Source organism: Mesoplodon mirus (genome assembly GCF_964341445.2).
Source record: "Mesoplodon mirus genome assembly, chromosome: 1".
NCBI lineage: Eukaryota > Metazoa > Chordata > Mammalia > Artiodactyla > Ziphiidae > Mesoplodon > Mesoplodon mirus.
The window spans coordinates 58,666,126-58,688,445 of record NC_138976.1 but is presented as its reverse complement, the minus strand read 5'-3'; the positions used below and the strand labels follow the sequence as shown (position 1 = coordinate 58,688,445).

Sequence of the window (22,320 nt, the reverse complement as noted above, 5' to 3'; positions counted from 1 at the left end):
TGGAACGTCCTGAAGCATCACAGAAAGAAAGGCTGGAGGGGAAAGTGGCTCAAAAACCATGCTTGAAATGGTGGGTGTGAGCCAGATCGTGTTGGATCTTTTAGGACTAATGAAGGGTTTCCGACTTTATTCCAAGAGTAATTGCAAGTCAGTGAGGGATATTTAAGTAGGTAATAGGATCAGGTTTGCATTTTTAAAAGATCATGTTTAATGTTAAAAAAAAAATCTCTTTGGCTTCTCTGCAGATTGAATTGGGGGCAGCCAAAGTATGGATCTACTTATTAGTTGGTTAGTGCATTGGTCCAAGTGATCAGTGGAAGTGACCTGGATTAGTTGGTAGTATGAATAGAAGAGTGGTTTTTAGGAGGTAGGTTGAATAGAACTTGGCAATTGAATATGGGATGTAAGATAGAGGGAGATGTCAAGAACAACTTCGAGATTCTTGTCTTTAACCACCAAGTGGATGGTTGTGCCCTTTATTGAGAAGGGAAACAGCAGAAAAGGGAAGGATCTAATTATTTGTTAAGGAAAGGTTTTTTATTTTATTTATTTGTTAAAGTATAATTGATGTGCAATATTTATATGTTACAGGTGTACAACATAGTGATTCACAATTTTTAAAGGTTATACTCCATTTATAGTTATTATAAAATATTGGCTATGCGGAGCGGCTGGGCCCGTGAGCCATGGCCGCTGAGCCTGTGCGTCCGGAGCCTGTGCTCCGCAACGGGAGAGGCCACAACAGTGAGAGGCCCGCGTACAGCAAAAAAAAAAAAAAAAAAAAAAAAAAAAAAAATAAAATAAAATAAAATATTGGCTATGTTCCCTGTGTTGTATGTCCTCATAGCTTACTTATTTTATGCATAATAGTTTGTATCTCTTAATCCCCTACCCCTATCTAACCCTTCCCCCCTTCCCTCTCCCCACTTGTAACCACTAGTTTGTTTTCTATATCTGTGAGTCTGTTTCTTTTTTATTATATTTACTAATTTGGTTCACCTTCTAGATTTCATATAAAAGTGATAACAGAGTATTTTTCTGTGTCTGACTTATTTCACTAAGCATTATACTCATCCATGTTGTTGCAAATGGCAGAATTTCATTCTTCTTTATGGATGAATAATATTTCATTGAAAAAAATATATATATATATGGCACAACTTCTTTATCCATCCATCTGTTGACCAGTTAGGTCTTGGCTATTGTAAATAGTGCTGCTATGAACATTGGGGTGCATATATCTTTTTGAATTAGTGTTCTTGTTTTTTCCATATACATACCCTGGAGTGGAATTGCTGGATCATGTGGTTTCTTATAGTTTTTTGAGAATCCTCCATACTGTTTTCCACAGTGGCAGCAACAATTTACATTTCCACCAACAGTGCACGAGGGTTCCCTTTTCTCCACACCCTCTCCAACATTTGTTATTTGTGTTCTTTTTAATGATAGCCATTTTGACAGGTGTGAGGTTATGTCTCAATGTGGTTTTGATTTGTATTTCTCTGATGATTAATGATGTTGAGCATCTTTTCATGTGCCTGTTGGCCCTCTGAATGTCCTCTTTGGAAAATTGTCTAAGGAAAGGTTTTTTTAAAATGAGAGAGACTTGAGTATCCTGGTTACTAGCTAACAGAGAGGGAGTATTGTCCAGAGAACACTGAAAGACCTGGAATCCCAGGCTTATGTGGTGGGCTCGGCCTTAGACAGGAGGAGGGTCACACTCCTTGTAAAACAAAGTAAGGAATAAATGATAGCTGCAGAAAGAGTCATAGATTTTATAGTGAGATAATGAAGGTAGTTCTCATTTAATGATTTTCATTTTCTCTGCAATATAAAGTATTATTATTCAGGGATGAGGGAGAGAACATGGAGGGAGAGTATTTAAACATTGGAAATAACTGTGAAAACACGGGTAAAGGGAAATTCAGACTCCAGATATGTAGTGGGGTTGCTGATGAAGGTATAAGCGGTTCTGATCCACCTGGTTATGTAACGGCGCCTCCTCCCCACCGCAGCTTGTGCTCAGCCACACTGGCGCAGATCCAGAGAAAGCAGGCAATACATTGCTCCAGGGCTAGGTCATACTAGATGAGTTTGACAAAAGGGCATAAAAACTGAGAGTGTTGACAAGAAAGTAATTGAAATGACGTACACAGACATGGAATCAATATTTGAGCGAGAGAGAGACGTGAAAATAGGAGGGTGTACATAGAACGATCTTCTTCCTTACCCCATCCCCCTCACAAAAGGCTTGGTAGGAAGAACTTAAGCATACCAGCTAGACAGGGGTAATGGTCAGGGAGTAATATGTAAATTAGAGATTTGGGAGGCAGAGCTGTTTACAGTGCTACCAAGAAAAGTCCAGGAAGTATGTAACTATGTGTAGAAGTTGGTGATTGAGGTGGAATAGACCACAGGTCATTGAGAGTTAAGGGATTAAAAACTCATAAAAATGTTGGATGGTTGGTCTTTATGGGTGTTGAAGAATGATGATGGTAGGAGTTGGAGAGGAGAAGACTTTGAATTAGGTGCCCTGCTCGTCAGTGAATGAAGGAGAGGGTGTCCCTGAAGTCACTAGGTGCCTGCAGTTAGTAGGGGAATGGGTGGAATAATAGCCAGATGAGCAGAGATTTTTACAAGATGATACAGAAATAATTGTGTGGTGGCATTGCAGAGGAAGGACTTGACCCTTCCTGCTTGTGAGTATGCAGAGTATCAGAAGTTTCTACTTGAGAGCTATAGGGCTAGAGGTTCCTTATAGGAGATGCAGATTTCAGTGAAAAGGTTAATGGTATAAGTTAAGGATTTCTGTGGTTGAATCAGACAGAAGGGACTATGGTCCCTTAATATGTATATGATAGAAGATATATATTTCCTGTAATATATATATTTCTTTCTCTTTCCCTTTGTATATATATATAAAGAGAAAATAATATAGATATATACAAGTTTAAAATAATTAATGTAACATCTAGTTCCACTTTAAAATCTGAATTTAATTCTAATTTTATTTTCTTCAGGATTTTTAAAAAGTCGAGATCGTGCCTATACAAAATTCTACACCCTTTTAACCAAAACACAGATTTTTATTCGTTTCATTGAAGAATGTAGTTTTGTAAGTGATAAAGATACTGGATTGGCTTTTTTTGATGACTGCATAGAAAAGGTAAAGTTTGTCCTATATGTCAGTATTAAGGAAAAACTTTAACAGTTTGTTTACCTTTATAATCATCATTGTTATTATTAGCCCAAATGACCTGAGGAAGGCATTATAGGTGGTGTGTGTGTGTATATGTGTGTGTGTGTGTGTGTGTATACACATGCGAGTGTCCAATTCTGGGCTTAATGTAAGAATTATTTTCCTTTGTGGCATCTAGTACTACCATACATAGCTAATTTTTCTCTTTGAATCTCACTTTGATTTTGTATTAAGTACTAAGAACATTTCATTGGAGCTCCTAAATTTTTTTTTACATGAATAAGATAAGATTTAGTAGTTCATTAAAAATGTTTAGTTTTAGGAATTCTCTGGCAGTCCAGTGGTTAAGACTCCACGCTTTCACTGCTGAGGGCCTGGGTTCGATCACTGTTCAGGGAACTAAGATTCCACAAGCCGTGCAGTGCAGCCAAAAAAAAATCAAAAACAAACAAAACAAAAAAAAAGTTTAGCTCTATGGGTAATGGAAGTCCTGTGTTAAGTCCTGTGTTCTTTTGTTTTAATGTTTTTCCAAATACTTTTGCTAATATATTTCTTTTGTCCTAATGGAAGCTATTTGGAAATACGTTAAATTTTAAAGCTTTACTCACCCATCGTAAGGAAGTTTAAGTTGATTTTTGACAGTGATAACTCACATATTTTTTCTCATTTTTTAATAGAGCTCTTATTTTTGCTCAGTGGGTCTTGGGGCTGATTGTTTACGCAAACTCTATATTATATAAAGTTGGAGATTTTATCCAAAAAAAGGTAGAATATTATGATGTAATTTTTATAGGCTCCTAATGATTCGTGTATCTTAGAAGACTTGAATAATTTTATCCCATTATATCCGTGTGATCTAAAACTCCAGGGATATGATTAAAACTTCAACGGTTTTGTTTACTTAAATATTGATAGTCCAATATCATTCAGTTAGAGAGAAGCTTAGTTAATATCAATCAGTAATGCAGGGGTTTAGTAATAATGAAATTTTTGATTTGAGAAGCCAGGTTCTCCTTGTGATTGCCATCTTTTGCTGCTTCTTTTTTTAAATAATTAATTAATTAATTTTTTATACAGCCGGTTCTTATTAGTTATCTGTTTTACACATATTTGTGTATATATGTCAATCCCAATCTCCCGATTCATCCCACCCCCTCCCCATCTTTTGCTTCTAAAGAGGGATTTATGAAGAAACCAGTCAGAATAAATTGTTTCTCTCTTAATAGCCATAAGAGAAATATTATACTTTAGCCTAGTAGTGTGGAGGCTACCAAATATATTGTGAAGTGTTTCATATCTGCCTAGTATTAAAAAAGGATAGTTTTTTAAATAATAATTTAAGATAATCTCTATTAAATTCAGAGTAGACATTTTCACTAAGAATTCTTTTCTTTTTTTCTAGTTGTTTCCTGATAAAGGCACAGAGAAAACAGATAAGGTATTTTTTCTTAAATTTAAGTTTTAACGTTTCAGAATCAGGTCTTGCTTATATGCAAATTAATTGGAGAAAATAATTATTTTTAGGTTGATTTTGATTCAGCAGAAGACACCAAATTGATAGAGCTAGATGACTCACAGAAAAGTGAGCATACTGTGTTCATAATGCCACCTGAGCCACCGCCTGATGATGGAAAGGATCTGTCACCAAAATACAGGTAGCAGGAATTTTTTTAAAGAGTTGTTTGGGCATAGCTTTAATAATTTGATCTTTTGTGATTATTAGTAGATATGTTGTATAGTAATCATTTGTGAAGGTCATTTTCAAAATGTATTTAGTGATCTAATGGAGATGAATATTTTATGGAGATATCACCAGGTATTGTAATTTAAGAATTGGACAGCCCAATTGGAAGGGAAACCAGATGTTTATCACTGTTAACCTAAACATTTACCATATTTTAATCTTTAAAAATTTCATTTCTGAAGAAGAAAAAATTTACTTTTGTGAGGTTCCCCCTCCCTTTGGGGGATTTTGTTGTCAATATAAGGACTGTGAAATTCTTATTATTAATAAGAATTTATTAATTCTTTAGTAATTCTTTTAGCATTAGTAATATATCAGAGAAAACTTAAAAGTAGAGGGCCAGGAATCATTCTTTATTAAAATAAACTTATAGGATTTGGATGGGAATCTTTTAAGAAATTAAAATGTTTGATTGTTTATTATTATGATCATTTGAATACCATTTAATCGGTTTAGAAAATCAAACAAAAAAACTAGCACATTGTTTTAGCACCCATACTTAATGACTGTTAACAATTATATGTATATCTTTTTTGTCTTTTTGTACATAAATTTGCATTTACTATACTTAAAACAAATATTAGTTCATCTTGTACATATTCTTTGTGATGTGTGTTTGCCTTTAATGGTCTGAACATTTTTCCATGCCAATATATAGTTTTGTGCCATTCATTTTAAATAACCACATTGCATGCATTTATTGTGATTTGTTAAACTAGTCTCCTGTGGATTTATTTATAGTTCTTTGCTATCTATACCTTTGTGTGTATACACAGTTATTTTCTTTGGCTGTATTCATAAAAGAATTTCTGGGGCAAAGGGAATATAAAATAAGTGTTTTCCAAAAATATAGAATTAATATATAATCTCACCAGGACTCCATAAGAATGAAAAATGTATACCTGAGATTGAGTGGTTTAATTAAGTACTATTTTGATTGCATGTTAATTATAGAACACTTTTTTACTTTGGCTTTGATCACTATACATTGGAATGCAGGTATTGACAAATAAGTAAATCAAATAGGAAAGGCAATATATTTCAGAAGAAGATTGGCCAAAGGAAATAATTAGGCAATTTCTGAGAAATCCCAATAGTTGATAATATGAAAGTATGTTAAGCTTTTCTAGTATTTAAAGAAATACAAACCAAATGAGTAGTAGAAGCATTTTTAGTCTATCAGCTTGAGGATAGGCTATACTTCTAGTTAGAGTGTATGTAAGTATAACCTCTCTGGAAGTAATTTGATAGTGATTATAATAATTTTTATTTTCTTGATAAATATTTACCATAGAAAGCTCTGTTACTGGGCATTATTCTAAGAAATTAAGTAAAAGTATTCACAAAGATAAATGTACAAAGATACTTAATTGCAAAAATTGAGAAATAACCTAAAAATGTCCAACAGTAAAGAATTGGTTAAATTATGGCACATCCCTAATATAAAAATATTCAGGATTTTTTCCTTTTAAATGTGAATGCAAGGTACTTTTATAAAGAAAAAATTACAAAGTATACTAAATGTTATCTTTTAATATAAATTATCATTGAACACATGGGTCCTGTTGAAAGGGTTACTAATTCTTCTGTCAAGATATCAGGGTTTTCTGTGTTCTAGGGATTGATTGAAAATAATAGGATGCAGAGGAGCCAAAGTTTCCATGTAGATAGTCTATGTATCTTATAATTGCATCATCTTATATTTTTGAAAAAAAATTTCTATACAAGGATTTTGGAAAATAATATTGGGTACATTTGAGGTTTAGTAATATTCACCTAAGTTCTGGCATAATATTAAGAGTTAATGTATTTTAAATCAGCAGTTCTATTTTTGCTTTTTATTTTAGTTACAAATACTTTCCAAGACTGGACCTTAAGCTTTTTGACAGACCACAGGAGTTGAAACTTTGTTTTAGTAGACACCCTACTGGGAGTAGCATTACAAACAGTCCAGCTCTCATGGCTAAGAGAACTAAACAGGTCAGATATTATTTATCTAATTTAAAATGTAAACTATGTATATGTGATATGCAGCTCATAGTTTAGACTTGTCACCCACAGCAATTATTTGAAGACCCACTGTGGTTGTTAATGAATTAAAATCGATTTCTTGCAACCCTACTTATAATATTGAGGCTGAAGTTTTTGAATGCTTATGTTTATGTTCTAAGAGAACCTTGGGAACTAAATACACTTAAAAAAATCTTTATTGAAACATAATTCATATACCATAAATTCACTTGTTTAAGTATACTCACTGGCTTTTAGTATCTTCACAGGGTTGTGCAGCCACCATCGCAATCAATTATAGAACATTTTCATCACCCTATAAAGAAAGCCTGTACCCCTAAGCTGTTAACCGCCCAGTTCCTCCATCTTCCACAGCCCCAGGCAATCACTAATCTATTTTCTGTGTCTATAGTTTTGCCTGTTCTGTGCATTTCATAAAAATGGAATTGTGCAGTTTGTGGCATTTTGTGACTGGCTTCTTTCACTTAGCCTAATGTTTTTAAGGTTCATCTGTGTTGTAGAATGTATCAGTATTTCATGTATTTTTATTGCTGAATAATATTCCATTGTGTGAAATATTTTATTTATCCATTCATGTACATGTGGGTGGTTCCTACTTTTTGGCTGTTATGCATAGTACTGCTGTAGACATTTGTGTATAAGTGTTTGTGTGGTTATATGTTTTCATTTCTTTGGGTTATATGCCTAAAGTAGAATTGCTGTGTCATATAGTAACTCTGTGTTTAACCTTCTGAGAACTTGTCAGACTGTTTTCCAAAGTGGGTACACCATTTAAAATTCCCACCAGCAGTCAGAATTTTACCACATCCTTGTTAATTCTTGTTATCTTCTGTCTTTTTGATTATAGCCATCCTAACGTATATGAAGTGGTATCTCATTGTGATTTTGATTTTTCTTCATGGTTAATGTAAATATATTTTCTACTGAATATTACATTCTAAGGGGAGTTAACTTAGGACAACCTAGACATCTTGTTTTAATACTATATCTGATTTAGGTATAAAGAGTTAAACTATGGTTAGGTGTGAGTTAAAATTGAACATCCTTTATACATATACTGATATTTTGGGGGTCTACAAAACATGGAAAATTTCAGAATGAAATTCTTAGTTCAGGTTTTACCAATTCATGTACAGTCTCTCACATCCTAGGGGTAACCTGAGGTGATCCTTAATCTCATATAGTACACAATTCTCTCAGTGTTGTCTGAGGGGAATTTTTTTTTTAACCATTATCAGCTTAATAAAGGCAAGTTTTTTAATGTGACAATTTTGCTACTACACCTTTAAATCTCATTTTCACCAGAATTTTTTTTCCAGGCAAGTCTCTTGGAAATAGAGCTCATAACAGTATGTTTATTTAGGGCATATCCAGCCGAGGGATCTTTAGTGCAAGGCAGACAGTGGCAGTCTGACATGTGTGGAGGGCTCTATAGTTTCTGGGAATATGTAGAGTTTGATAACGCTCAGCAGGTGACTTTGATACCTTTTTCTCTCTTCCACCTAAATCAGAATGAAAATCAGAACTAGAAAACATGCCATAAAACTATTAGGTAGGAAGGTCTGTGATCTTTCTCAGACTATGTTGCCTGCAAAGGAATAGGTCTTTTTAACGAATCAGTCAGTGAAGGAATTAACACAGAAGGTAGAGTGGAAATCTTGGTGGGGAATAGCCTAGGGCATCTTAAACTTTGTATCGGGGTAAGAGTGAGAAGACTCTTGACTTTTCAAGAATGATTCTATAGAAGTATAAGCTATAAATGAAATCCTTTTCATTCGTCAAACATATGAGTGCCTTCTGTGTGAGGGGCACTTAGTTACCCATTGTATTATAATAATATGAATGATCTCTGCTTTTAAGGAATCTCTAGTCTATTAGGAGACACCTGCTTGCCAAATAGTTGAAATACAGTATAAAGTGCTTCTATAGGAAGAACCATGGGGGCACTAAGTAGGAAGCCATTCACAAAAGCAAAACTATGAAATGCTTGATTTTAGAGTCAAATTTTACATTAAATTCCTCTCTTCCTTTTACTTCTCACTTTTCCTGTCATACTAATGAATTTTAGTGAATGCCATGATGTTTTGTTTATTCTCTTTCTAGGAGATAAAAACAGCTCATAAGTTGGCGAAGAGATGCTATACAAATCCACCACAATGGGCCAAGTGTCTCTTCAGTCACTGTTACAGTTTATGGTTTATTTGTCTCCCAGCCTATGTTAGAGTTTCTCATCCTAAGGTCAGAGCACTTCAGCAGGCATATGATGTACTTATTAAGATGAGGAAAACAGATGTGGATCCTCTAGATGAGGCAAGTATAACAAATTGAGTTATTGTTACTAAGATAAATTTTATTTGTATTTTTAAGAAAATTTAGGTCTCAGTTGCTTTCCAGTATCCTCGAATATTTTCATTAAGTAGGAAAGGTAAAATTGTTATCCTGTTTCATAGAGCTAATACTTATTATTTTAAAATACATTTATTTAAAAATTATTGCTTTAAAATGCAGCAGAGACTGACTTCCTTAGACCAGATTGTTTGCCCTTGATAAATAGAAAAAAATATTGACCTAATTTTATTCTCAAGATTACTTTATTAGGAAGCAAATAGGCCTTTAGTAAGTGGCTCTTCACTTGGGACCTGTGTCCTAGGTGAGTTACATAACCTATCTGTGTTTCAGATTATGTATCTGAAAATGGAGGTCTGAGTTTCTCAACCTTGGCACCGTTGACATTTTGGCCCACATCATTTTTTATTGTGGGATCCTGTCCTGTACATGATAGGATGTTTAGCAGCATCCCTGGCCTCTGTGCACTAGATGCCAGTAGCTCTGTGCAATCAAAAATGTCTGCAGACATTGCCAGATGTCACCTGGGGGATAAAATTGCCCCACTGAGGTATATAATATTTAGTTCCTATCCTCAAATGGTTAATTTGACAGTTAAATCAGTTAATGTACATAGTGTGCTTAGACGAATACCTGGCTGATAGTAAGCGCTCAGTGAACAGTGTGCTACATCTCTTAAGCCTCAGAACCATCCTCAGAGATAGGTAGTGGTATTATCCAACTAACGGTTGAAGAAACTGAGTTACTTATTTAGCTCTTCTCTTTGCTGCTTTTCCCTTTAAAAGTTACTTTTGGTGTTAAAATAACTAAAATGATTATTTAGAACCGGATTAGAATTTAAAATGCAGTTGGAATAAAAATTCAGAGTAATGGGTGTTTGGGGAGAAGGAGAGAGCACAAGGTTAGAAGAGAAATGCAATTGAGGAGGGGCACATTATAGGCTTCAGCAATAACTGTAATTTTCTCCTCTTATAAAATAAAAAAGATCTGAAACTGATAAAGCATGTACGTTATTAAGATTTGATAATGCTTGTGAGCACACTAAAACTCATTTTTCTCTAAGTATTATCTGTATGTTTTAAAAAACTTTTCAAATGAAAAGATAGTTATAAAACAAGTAAAATATCCATTCTCACATTTGATTACATTTTCTCTCCTCTGATGTTTATAAAACTATTTGGAAATTAAAAGTGCTTGATCAGAATTAGTGTTTTGTACCTCATACATTTTAATGTTTTAAAAAACTTATTCTGATAGAGATATATCTAAGATAATATATCTAAGATAATATATCTAAGATATATTTTAAGATGTGCTTTAAGTTTGTGCAAGCACAGAATATTTTTAATGTGCTTTAAAATATACTCTATGAGAGAGCTAGTATTAATTTTGTTACTGCACACTAAACTCAAAGCACAATACTTGATTAAGTTTCTTTGATAAGTTCATAAGACAAATTGCCTGAAAAGTAATCTCCTCTATAGATATTAAGTTTCTAAGGTAGTCTTTGTTACAAGTAATTACATTCTCCTATTTTCTAACATGTAGCAATTATGACTAGTAAGCTAAAAAGGTTTTTTAGACTATTTTCCCAATAAACACTGATAGGAGGCTTAAAAATTTGGAGGTTAATTTGTTGTATTCCTACTTATAACAAGTTATATTGACAGATTTGTAGTCACTTGAAGTAATTACATCTCTACAACTGGAAGAAAGAAATGTTTCTTTATTTTAAAACTTAAGGATGCATATTTGCTGGGCATATTTGATGCATTTTATTTGTTTATTGATTACACACAGAATAGCACATTAAAATTTTCACAGTATTTTTATGTACATTATTTCCTTTGGTATTCCCAGCAATTCTATGAGGCAATTATATATTAGCTACATTTTACAAAGAAAGAAATTTGAAACTTAGATGAAATGACACACACATAAGGCCACCTAGCAAGTAAGTGTTTTTGATTTTTAGGTTCATACTCCATTAGAACCCACTGTCTCATTCATATGCTTAATGTTTTGACAGCTTTGTGTTCTACATGTTATGTTTGCAGAAGTTGTAATAACGTAGATTTTTAAATAAAACTAGTAAAGACCCAGAAACAGCATATGCCATGTAGGCTAAATTAAAGTTAAAATGCATAATGTGTTTTGCTTTTAATACTATTTATTAAATTTTTAATGGAAATGAAATGTTTGTGTCAAGCTTATTCTTACCTTGTCTCATCAGTCTATCCATATAGATATTGTTGTACATTGTTGAGTAACAAACCACCCCAGAACTTAGTGGCTTAAAATAACCATTTTATTAAATCTTATTATTTTATTTGCTGAAAATCCAGGAAGAATTTGAGGTGATTTTTCTGCTCCACATTGTATTACTTAGAATCACTTGGTTGTAATCAGTTGCTAGCTGGTCTGGTCTGGAAGGTCCAAGACAGCTTAACTCACATGCCAGCCAGGTACCTTGGCAAGGTTATCTGGAAGGCTGGGCTCAGGTGGACCCCTCTTCCTCCATGTAGTCTCAGACCTCTCCATGTGGTACTTGGGCTTTTCCCATGATAGCTTAGCATTCCAAGAGCATTTGTTTCAAGACAGAGGAAGTGGAAAGTGACCTTTCTTAAGGCTTAAGCCAGGAAACTGGTACAGTTGTCACTTCAGGCAAATTCTGTTGGTCATGTAATCTCAGAGGCTTTCCCCCTCAATTCAAGGGGAAGGGACATAGACCTCTCACGGGAGGAGTAGCAAAGAGTTTGTGGCCATCTTTTATCTAACATAGATATCTAAAAGGTATCATGTTGTAGGCAACAAAATACTGCAATTAAAAAATTATATCCCTGGCATTATTACTGTTTCTTTAGTTTGATGCCTGGCTCTTATACCGGTAAGCCTGGAAGTTTGGAGGAATAGTTTGTAGACTTCAGAATAAATTAATTGTCGAGAATGGTTTTGGAAAATTTTAGATTAATCCCAATTTGACATAGAAAGTGATTTACTTCTTCATGGCTCATAGAATCTTAGAGTTGACTAGGACTTCAAGATATTTTAGTAAAACTTCAACCTAAACCTGAGATGTTGAAAGTCTGTAATATATGGGACCTTGCCTATGCTTGAGTTGGCTTTGTTAGAAAGTTTGTGTTTTATGCTGAGTTCAGTTCCACCTCCCTGCGGCTTTTTTGGGACTGCAGAAGCTGTTCACTGCTTCTTTCAAGTGACAGCTCTTCAGACATTTGAAGAACTCTTGTGCCACGTTCTTCTTAATCGCGTCATACATCTTACCTAGTTCTCCCATGTGTTCCTAATTTACGTAGTTTCCTAACACTTCTTTACCCTAGTCATTTATGACGTTGCTCGAACGGTTTCTGAACTTCTCTGCTCCTAACTTAAACTCTCCATTCCTGGCTTTAGAGTACTCATCGTTATGATCCTCTGCCTCTTCAAATCTCTTTCCCTACTTCTTCTCTTGAATAAAATATCCTTTCTCAAATCTATTTACTTTCCTCTTTAGTAGAGAGTGCAACTTGGCTTTATGGTACTCACAGTTGTTAAACAGCTCTGTTATAAACAGAGGACATTTTAGAAGTCCCAAGAAGAGTATCTTTTTTATGCATATTTTCTTATTCTCAGATTAAGCTATAGTAGTCTTTGGCTGCCGTGTTCACTGCTCTTGTAAACTGGCTCACCTCTTTGCCAAGGATCCATGAGATTCCTGTTTCATTCTTCATGGTTTCTACTGTTGTCTTCCAAATGTGATATTCTAACTTTTAGGAGTTCCCCATTGAGTCGTCCTCTTCTGATCAAATTTAGCCCTCTTCAGTAAACACATATTCTCAGAAAAGCCTTTGCTAATAATATTACAGTGTTTTTAACTTTCTTCTCATCCTTTTTTTAAGACACGGGTTCATAGAATCCTTTTTGTTATGTAGGCATTCTGGAGATGCTGCTTTTAATTCCTTTGGCATAAAATAAAGAACATGATTTGGGAGAGAGCTATTTTAATCATGCTTGATTTTAAAAATGAATTCCTTCTCATATTATGGAAAACAATAGTTGTTTTCTTTGTGTAAACTTAGTTACTGAAACAAACGGCACACGTGCCCTTAGGTCTTATGTGGAAAAGTTAATAATGCTGGTACTTCCATTAATGAATAGTTTTAAAAAATAGTTTACCGAGACTCTCAAACCAGAACAAAGGAGAAAATAGTAATAACTGTTGCTTAATAACTTTGAAAAGAAGAATTGAGTAAAGTCATTTAAAAATCTCTACAAGTCACAGACTAATATGCTAACTATTAATGCTTTGATGTTACTTTTTGTTAGGTGTGCTATCGAGTAGTAATGCAGCTTTGTGGACTTTGGGGTCATCCTGTCTTAGCAGTGAGAGTTTTATTTGAAATGAAGACTGCTAAAATAAAGCCAAATGCTATTACTTATGGCTATTATAATAAGGTAAGTAGGATTGACATTAGGCAATATATGCTGCTTATTAAGATTGATAAATTCATTATGCCTTTTATTTAAGAAACTTTTTTTAGACGTTTTGGGGTAGAATTCTTTTTGTATATATTATATGTGTATGTATTTTTAAAAAATTCAATTATTCCTAATAAAGATTATTTTAACCTTTATTTTACCTTTAGGTAGTTTTGGAGACCCCGTGGCCTAGCAGTACCCGCAGTGGTATCTTCTTATGGATGAAGGTACGGAATGTGGTACGTGGCTTGGCACAATTTAGGCAGCCACTTAAAAATACCGTGCAAAAGTCACAGGTCTCCTCAATATCAGGTAATAAATGTGGTTGGAAAGATACTTTCTTGCTGAACCATAAGCTTTATAGACATATGAATTTTTACTTGTATGAGGCAGAAAACCTAAATGAAATTCTAGTTGATCTTTTCATATACTACTAAAGATAGAGGTTGCCTAGTCCAAAATTATTTTCTCCTCTCACAAATTTAGAAAGTATTCTGCAACTTTAAATGAACTGTGAGTCACTCATGTTTAGCTTCAGAGATTACCAGTGCATGAGTTATTGAACTGCTGTTGTCCTTATCTTTAGCTCCTCAAAGTGCCACAGTTGGAAGTGATGGGGACACGGTGAGCCACGGTAGTGTGGATAGTTCTAATGATGCTAACAGTGGGGAGCACACAGTCTTCGTCAGAGATTTAATCAGGCTTGATTCCACTGATAATCACTCTAGCACAGGTACTAAAATCTGGATTTTACTAACCCTTCACTTACTCTCATGTTAAGTCTTCCATTTTTTAAAAAAACTTTTACCTTCCTCTCTCAAGTTTGTGCAATATGAATACCTAAAAAATACCATCCATAAATAAGGGGAGAAAGTACACCTCTGATTGCAGATCACTTCTCTCATTTCCTATGGTATAAAATAAACTTGGGAGTGCTGTGCAAAAGGCTCTTACGTGGTACTTCTTTGTGTTCGTTCATCATTAATTTGCGAAAGTATATGATATAATTGTTAGGAATTGTGAGCTGAGGAACTTGACTGTTAGTGACACAATTGCAAATCTTTTTTTCATTAAGTGGATAATATTTATTAAAGATTTGAGGTTATGAATATTGAAGAGGGAAGAAAATAAGTCACATACCACGAGAAAGACGTATTCTTTGCATAGTCATTACTTTAAATGACACTTTTTAAAATCTGAGAAACTACTGAAGCTACTTTTACATACAAAGCTATGGGCATAATCTCTTTCCTCTGAAGTTAGAAATAAGCTTAATTAAAGTAGCACGTTGAGCAGATATATGTGTGTTGCACATCCTTCTTCTCGTGTTTTTCTTTTTTGTTGTTATTGTTAATATCTCAAGCTTTTCTTTAAAAGGAATTCTGAGTCTAATTCCTGTGCTTCATCTGATGAACTTGTCTCAATGACTGAAGTTTCCTTTTCTCTGCTCTTTGTTGCTCTGCTTTTTGCTCTGTGCTGTTTCTTGGTGCTGCATTTGTCCTTGGCTGTCATGGTGTGGGGTGCAGACAGACTTGTGTGACGTGAAGCTATGGATACACGTGTGCATTAATTCTACCCTTGAATGTTAACCACTTCAGGTAATTTCCCATTTATTAGGTTAAATTTTGCGGACATGCAAGGGTGGGGGAGAGGCCTTTTGTTATATTTTAAGTACTGTTGCAAGTGGAAAGCAATTTTAGTTTTCTTGGCTTTTTCTCCTTCAGATACGTGTAATTTTATACATACTACTGAAAATACCCAACTAACACTTTATGATCAATTTGCAAAGCATATTTGTTATCTTAATTGAAAATATGCTATGCCTTGCTACAATTCTTATTTTGAGGGTGGTTTGTAGCATCGAGTCAAATGGTTTTATGAGCGTTAAAGATTTCAGTATTCCAGCTGTTAAGGTGGTTTTTGCTTGCTAAAACTGATCTGCTGATTCTTGTGCTAAAAACTATCCCCATAATTACAGAAGCATGTATAAATTAGTGAAAGTCAACATAAAGCTGTAAGTTGCAATCCTGTTTGTAAATTAAATTTCTTTCAACATGTAGGAATTTTCGTGAGACTTTCATTTGAAAACCACCTTATTTTATTTCCTCCTGTATTTTTTTCCTAGTGCTTATAGAATAACTGGATTTCATTTATGGAAAATAAAGAAAATAATTTGTGGCATGAAACCATTTCACTAATAATAACAATAATAATAGATAAACACCCTCCTTATCCCTCTGGATTTTTAAACTTGTCTCCTTTAAAGGCAAAAAAAAAGATTTACTAGTAATTCTGGGAAACTGCATAAAGATTCCATATTCCCCAGTTGGGGGAGAAACTTAAGATCCCTTTTTCATATATTTCTTTTAAGCTACATTTCAAATGACTGAAGCTCTGATACTGAATTTACAGTGATTATGTGTCTCTGTAGAGTTTCTGGTGATATCATCTGATATTTTTGGAGACTTCCAGCCCAGATGCTTAAGTTACTCTTTTCATTAAGGATTATCTCACAGAATCTTTCCACTTAGTACCTGATCCTGAGTCACTTAGCTTGTTGAGGGCATATCGGGGTTTAATCAGTTTACTCAGTTCCCAGTCTAGTGTCCATTTCATGGCACCGTAATGCTTTACCAGACTTTCTGAGGGGGGCCAATAAAAAAAAAAAAAAAAGACTGAAAGAAGTCATTCAAAATAGCAGTATTTTTTTTAATTAAAAATTTTTTTAATCAAAGTACAGTAGATTTACAGTATTGTGTTAATTTCAGGTGTACAGTGATTCAGTTATATACACATACACACATATACACATATATATTCTTTTTCAGATTCTTTTCCCTTATAGGTTATTACAAAATATTGAGTATAGTTCCCTTTGCTATATAGCAGGTCCTTGTTGGTTATCTAAATAGCAGTTTTTTTTTTAAAGCCTAATTCTTTTGTTATATGGCAAACGCAAAGTTTGAATGGCAGTTTAAAAAGTGGTAGAGGGCTTCCCTGGTGGCGCAGTGGTTGAGAGTCCGCCTGCCGATGCAGGGGACACGGGTTCGTGCCCCGATCCCGGAAGATCCCACATGCCGCGGAGCGGCTGGGCCCGCGAGCCATGGCCGCGGAGCCTGTGTGTCCGGAGCCTGTGCTCCGCAACGGGAGAGGCCACAGCAGTGAGAGGCCCGCGTACAGCAAAAAAAAAAAAAAAAAAAAAAAAAAAAAAAAAAAAAAGTGGTAGAAAGTGAAAAAAGAAAAAAGTGGGCTTCCTGGTGGTGCAGTGGTTGAGAGTCCGCCTGCCGATGCGGGAGACACGGGTTCGTGCCCCGGTCTGGGAAGATCCCACATGCCACGGAGCGGCTGGGCCCGTGAGCCATGGCTGCTGAGCCTGCGCATCTGGAGCCTGTGCTCCGCAACGGGAGAGGCCACAACAGTGAGAGGCCCGCGTACCGCAAAAAAAAAAAAAAAAAAAAAAAGTAGTAGACAGTGGAAGGCACTATATTTTTTGTTTTATGTGTTTTTCATTGACATCCTTTATAATGATCCCCTAGTAACTTGCCTTTATTTCAGTTTTAAATGATAGAACATTAAAGCCAAAACAGACTTTAAAAAAAATTTTAAACTTATTAAATGTTTCAAGAATAATACGAAGAACTCTTGAATAACTTTTATTTAGATTCATTCACTTTTAGTTTGACGCATTTGCTTTATCAGTTTCTTTCTGTACACATGCACTTTTTTCCCCTAAATTATGTGAGAGCAGATTGCATACATCTTGCCCTTTTATCTCTTAATACTTCAGTGGTATTTGCTCTTACATAACCACAGTATAGTTTCCAAATTCAGGAAAACATTGTTCTACTACTTTATAGTCTGTATTCCAGTGTTGTCAGCTATAATGTACTTTGTGGTACTTTAACTCCTCTTTAGTCTCCTTTAACAAGGCACAGTTCCCCACCTTTTCTTTGTCTTTCATAACCTTGACCTTTTTGAAGAATAAGTCCAGTTATTTTGTGGAATGCTGCCAAATTTGAGTTTGTCTGATGTTCCCCTGTGATTAGATTAGGTTATACATCCATGGCTTTTCTACAAAAATTATGTTAAATCCTTCTGAGATTATCATAACCCAGAGGCACACAATGTCTGTCTGCCCCTCATTGGTAATGTTAATTTGGATCACTTGATGTCAGTGTTCTGTTTCTATTAGTTACCATTATCCCCCTTGCAGATAATAAGCTATTTGTGAAGAGACACTGAGACTATGCAACAATATCTTCTTTTTCATCACACTTTCTCTTTTAAATTTATCATCCATTTGATGATTCTTGCCTGAACCAATCTTTACCGTGATGGCTATAATGTGGTGATTTTGCCAACTCTGTCGTCCCCTCACATTTATAAGATAATATTCTTTTGAATGTTCTTTATAAATGTCCTCTCATGTTTTTGAGCACTTGCTTTCTTGCATAACAACACGTTCCTTGCTCATTCTTGTACCTTCCCTGACTGAGCTCTGGAATCAGCCTTTTCTTCAAGGATCCCAGGTTCCTTTTAATGGGCAATAGATTTTAGAAACGAAGGTCTGGGCTCTAGAAATGCTTACTTCCTCCAGGGTGTTGTCGTTCTAGACTTTTTCAGCAGAGGTAGAAAAAATGTGTATGTAGTTTAGAAATACTTCTAATTCCAAATCAGCCCCACAGGTTTTTCTTTGCCTTCCTTCATTTCACTTTTTAAAGATCTCTCTTCTTCCACAGTAAGAATTTTAGCTCCCAGCATCATCACATTTACTCATTTGCTCAGTCCTACAGTGCACATAATATAATTTCAGAATTGCTATACCCATTCCCCTGTGAGAAATAAACCTAAGGAGTTTAGGATTTGACTGTTACCCCCCATGACTAGGGTATATACTCAGAATAATGTGTTAAAAGTTACACATTACATTAGTCCTCCCCCATCCTTCCAGTGTGATCATGTTATTCATCAACAATTGGTTTTGTTTGTTTCCATGTGCATTCAGTTTTAGTTATACCCTGGACCTCAGTTTTGCTGATTTAAGTTTTTGAACATGTAGAAGTTAATACATTTCCAAAAATAAAAACAATATGATAACCATATTTAGAGAAGTTTCCTCTCTCTTAATCCCTTCTATCCTATTTTCCCCCAGTTTTATTGTTTTCTGGTTTACTATTCCTGCATTTCTTTTTGCAAAAGTAAGAAGATATCTGTTTGTTTTATTTCCACTTCTTTCTTACACAAAAGGTAGCATTCTGTAGATGCACTCCAAATGAAACTTTCAAAACATCTTATCCAAATCTACTAATTTATAGGTAAGGAAATTAAATTAAGATTCACTGCTTCCAAGTGTGTAATGGTTTTTAGTCTTTGATGTTCCTGTTTCTACTGTTCTTTAATTCTTACCATTGTTGTAAAATGTTTTGTGTGCTTCATGAGCTTTCTTCTCTTCTTTTTTTACAAGTTTAATTGTGTAAGTTGGTGGAATTTCCTTTTGACATTTTATAGCTGGACTATAAATATATGAAAACATTTATATGTCAGCCTACATTCTTTTTAACAGGTGGTCAGTCTGACCAAGGCTATGGGTCTAAGGATGAACTTATAAAGGATGATGCAGAAATTCATGTGCCTGAAGAACAAGTATCAGGAGACTTGATAACCAAAACAAAAGTGCAAACAGAAGGTTAAGTACTGATATTTACTAGCTTTACTTTGAAAAATACCTATATTAATTAAAAGTCTTATTTGATAATTTTGGTTATAATTTCCAGAAATGTAAAGTCTGGGCTTATAAGATACTATGTACTCTTATATATGATAGATTTTTGGTAGTCTCTGAATTTTAGAATTTAAGAGATCTTTAGAGACTCTGTAGGTCAGCCCTCAACTTTGTAGGAAACTGCGGCCCATCAAGGTATTCATTTGCCAATGTTAAATAACTACTTTGTGACAGAACCAGGACTAAACTCTGAGTCATCAAACTTGTATTCCAGTGTACCTTTTATTTTAAAATGCTCTTTCACTGGAAGTCCTTCAAATATCTAAGTCGATATTTTTCATTTGTAGGTTCCAATATAGTCTGTGTAGTTTTCCTTTTTTTAGGGGATTCATTGAGATAGAAATGAGAAATGATTTGTAGTAGTCATTTTAAGGAAATATGGAGGAATATTTTGGCTTTTTGATAATACGATGGTCTTCCTATCTTACAAAAAAGTACACTTTCTTTAATGATCTCACTTACTTTATGCTCTAGAATTATGCAGAAGCAAGCCCCTCTCCTACTTGACAAGTGATGAAGTGTGACAGAAGGCCAAAGCCTTAATTTATTTGCTCAGGAATTCTCAAGTTAGGATTGAGTGTTAAAATAAAGCATTTATTTCAGTCAGTACTGGCAACATTTATGGCATAAAATAAATCAGTAATAAAGTAGAGAAAAAGTATTCACCCCCACATAGAGAAAAAGTACATAAAATATATTTTAAAAAATACTTTGTTTCTGTTCAATACTGGCAAAAATAGGAATGATAACATCCAAATATTTTTTTCCAGAGGTATGTGATGTCTCTGCTGTTGTGGCCAAACATTCACAACCTAGTGCAGAGCCCCCGAGTCCTCCTGAGCCTCCTGCATGGGGCAGCAGTATTGTGAAAGTTCCATCTGGTATATTTGATGTCAACAGCAGGAAAAGTAGCACTGGTGAGTCTTTACATATTGGTTATTACATATTTAAAATACACTTCTGTAGGTACACGTGTGTCTTCAATGACATTATAAATTGCTAACTTAATTGTAATGAACATGCTAAAGAGCCAGAAGTAAGCTGCATCCTATAAATGTGCTAAAGAAGAAATTAAAATAGTTATTTAAAGATAATTCGTTTTTCAAAGGAAGGGTATTAAATTAAGTGTTTAGTTGTTATTTGGAACCCCTTTTCTTATTACAGTGCTTGTTCTGAGTTCCGTCCTCCTTTCCTGTGGTTGATAATGAGAGAGGACTGTAGGACAGGTCTGCTGTACTCATCCTAACAGAGAGGCAGTTATGTGGTCAAATTCCAAAGGGCTTGTGTGTGGCAGGGTAATTCCTAAGCCTGAAGGGAAATGGAAGAAAAAGATTCACATCACTTAACGTTCTGCACAAAAATACCAGCGGGTCTTTAATTTTTGCCCAATTATTCTAGGTACCCTGAGCCACTTTCTTTTTATGGTTAAGTATTTGTAATGAATAACTCTGTTGTGTGTGACTCCCATTAATTTGAGTTTACTGCCTTCAATTATGTGTAGTCCTCCCAAGTACCCTTAAGGCATACGTCTAAGTGTTTGATTTTAAAAGACAATGAAATTGGCCTGCGTCATTTGCCTTTTGTTAGTAGTAGCTACAGTTCACTTCCCTAAAGTCATCGGTCTATCTGTAAGTGTATCTATTGTATGACTTTATAGAAATTAATTTGCTCAGCTTTTTAAGTCAATGTGGAAATACTCCTTATTCCTAAAGTTGTTTGTTTTTTTTTTGATTGTGATACCAAGTTCGGTTATTTTACAGGGGGTGAGGGGGTAGTGTTTTGCTAATGAGGTGGAGCTACAGGCGTTTTGAAAAAAATAATTGATATATATATTCTTTATCCCATTTTCCCAACCTATTGATAGCAGGTTAAAAAAAAAAGGAGGGCAGAGTTTTCTTCATCAGAGGTTTAGAATCTTCTCAGAATATTGAAATGGACATGGTCTGGGGACTGGTGCATTTTCTTCTCTTTTTATTGATCTTATTTCCATGTTACATTTTGATGTAGGAAGATTTATTCTATTAAGAAAAGAGGAGGTGGTAATGAGGCTTTTGCCAATATATCAAACAGTCAATTTTATTTTAAAATTGAACAAAATGTGACACTAAATTTCCTAGAAATGATATGAGAACCAGTAAATTTGCAAAGATCTTTTCTCAAATATTGGTAAAAGTTTTCAAAGCAGGTACAAACTTCGGAGTTATAAAATAGGCTAATTTAATTCCCTTAAATGCTTTAAAAATATCTCTAAATGCTTATTATTCTGTTTAATTGGAATGATTATGATTATTAGTAGATACCAATTTGGAATATTAAAAAGAACCTTGAAATCAATTTGGAAGATTAAAAAAAAAGATCTTATCATAATGACAACTTTCGCCCCCCCAAACTCCCAGGTCATTATACTTTTTAAAAAACAAATGAGAGGGCTTCCCTGGTGGCACAGTGGTTGAGAGTCCGCCTGCCGATGCAGGGGACACGTGTTCGTGCTCTGGTCTGGGAAGATCCCACATGCCGCAGAGCGGCTGGGCCCATGAGCCATGGCCGCTGAGCCTGCGCGTCTGGAGCCTGTGCTCCGCGACGGGAGGGGCTACGGCAGTGAGAGGCCCGCGTACTGCAAAAAACAAACAAAAAACAAACAAAAAATGAGAATCCTAAATATGAATGGGTAGACTTAAGTTCTGCTAATGATGATGCAACTAGAAATAGCTTTTGGTCTCGGCGTGGAAAAAATTGCATGGT

At 34.8% G+C, this 22,320-nt stretch overlaps 1 protein-coding gene across 5 annotated transcripts in view; it reads left to right on the top strand.

Annotated features, from left to right (window-relative positions):
* Positions 1-22,320, top strand: part of DENND4C (DENN domain containing 4C) — a 124,336-nt gene that overhangs the window by 70,071 nt on the left and 31,945 nt on the right. For 3 of the 5 annotated variants that reach the window (XM_082628461.1, XM_082628460.1, XM_082628462.1), the window contains 10 exons: positions 3,021-3,166; positions 4,602-4,637; positions 4,724-4,854; positions 6,791-6,923; positions 9,078-9,284; positions 13,644-13,772; positions 13,964-14,108; positions 14,383-14,529; positions 19,360-19,482; positions 20,349-20,495. In XM_082628461.1, the coding sequence (XP_082484587.1) occupies positions 3,021-3,166; positions 4,602-4,637; positions 4,724-4,854; positions 6,791-6,923; positions 9,078-9,284; positions 13,644-13,772; positions 13,964-14,108; positions 14,383-14,529; positions 19,360-19,482; positions 20,349-20,495 (1,344 nt within the window). The remainder of the gene's footprint in view (positions 1-3,020; positions 3,167-4,601; positions 4,638-4,723; positions 4,855-6,790; positions 6,924-9,077; positions 9,285-13,643; positions 13,773-13,963; positions 14,109-14,382; positions 14,530-19,359; positions 19,483-20,348; positions 20,496-22,320) is intronic. The other 2 variants (XM_082628459.1, XM_082628458.1) reach the window with 1 other exon arrangement.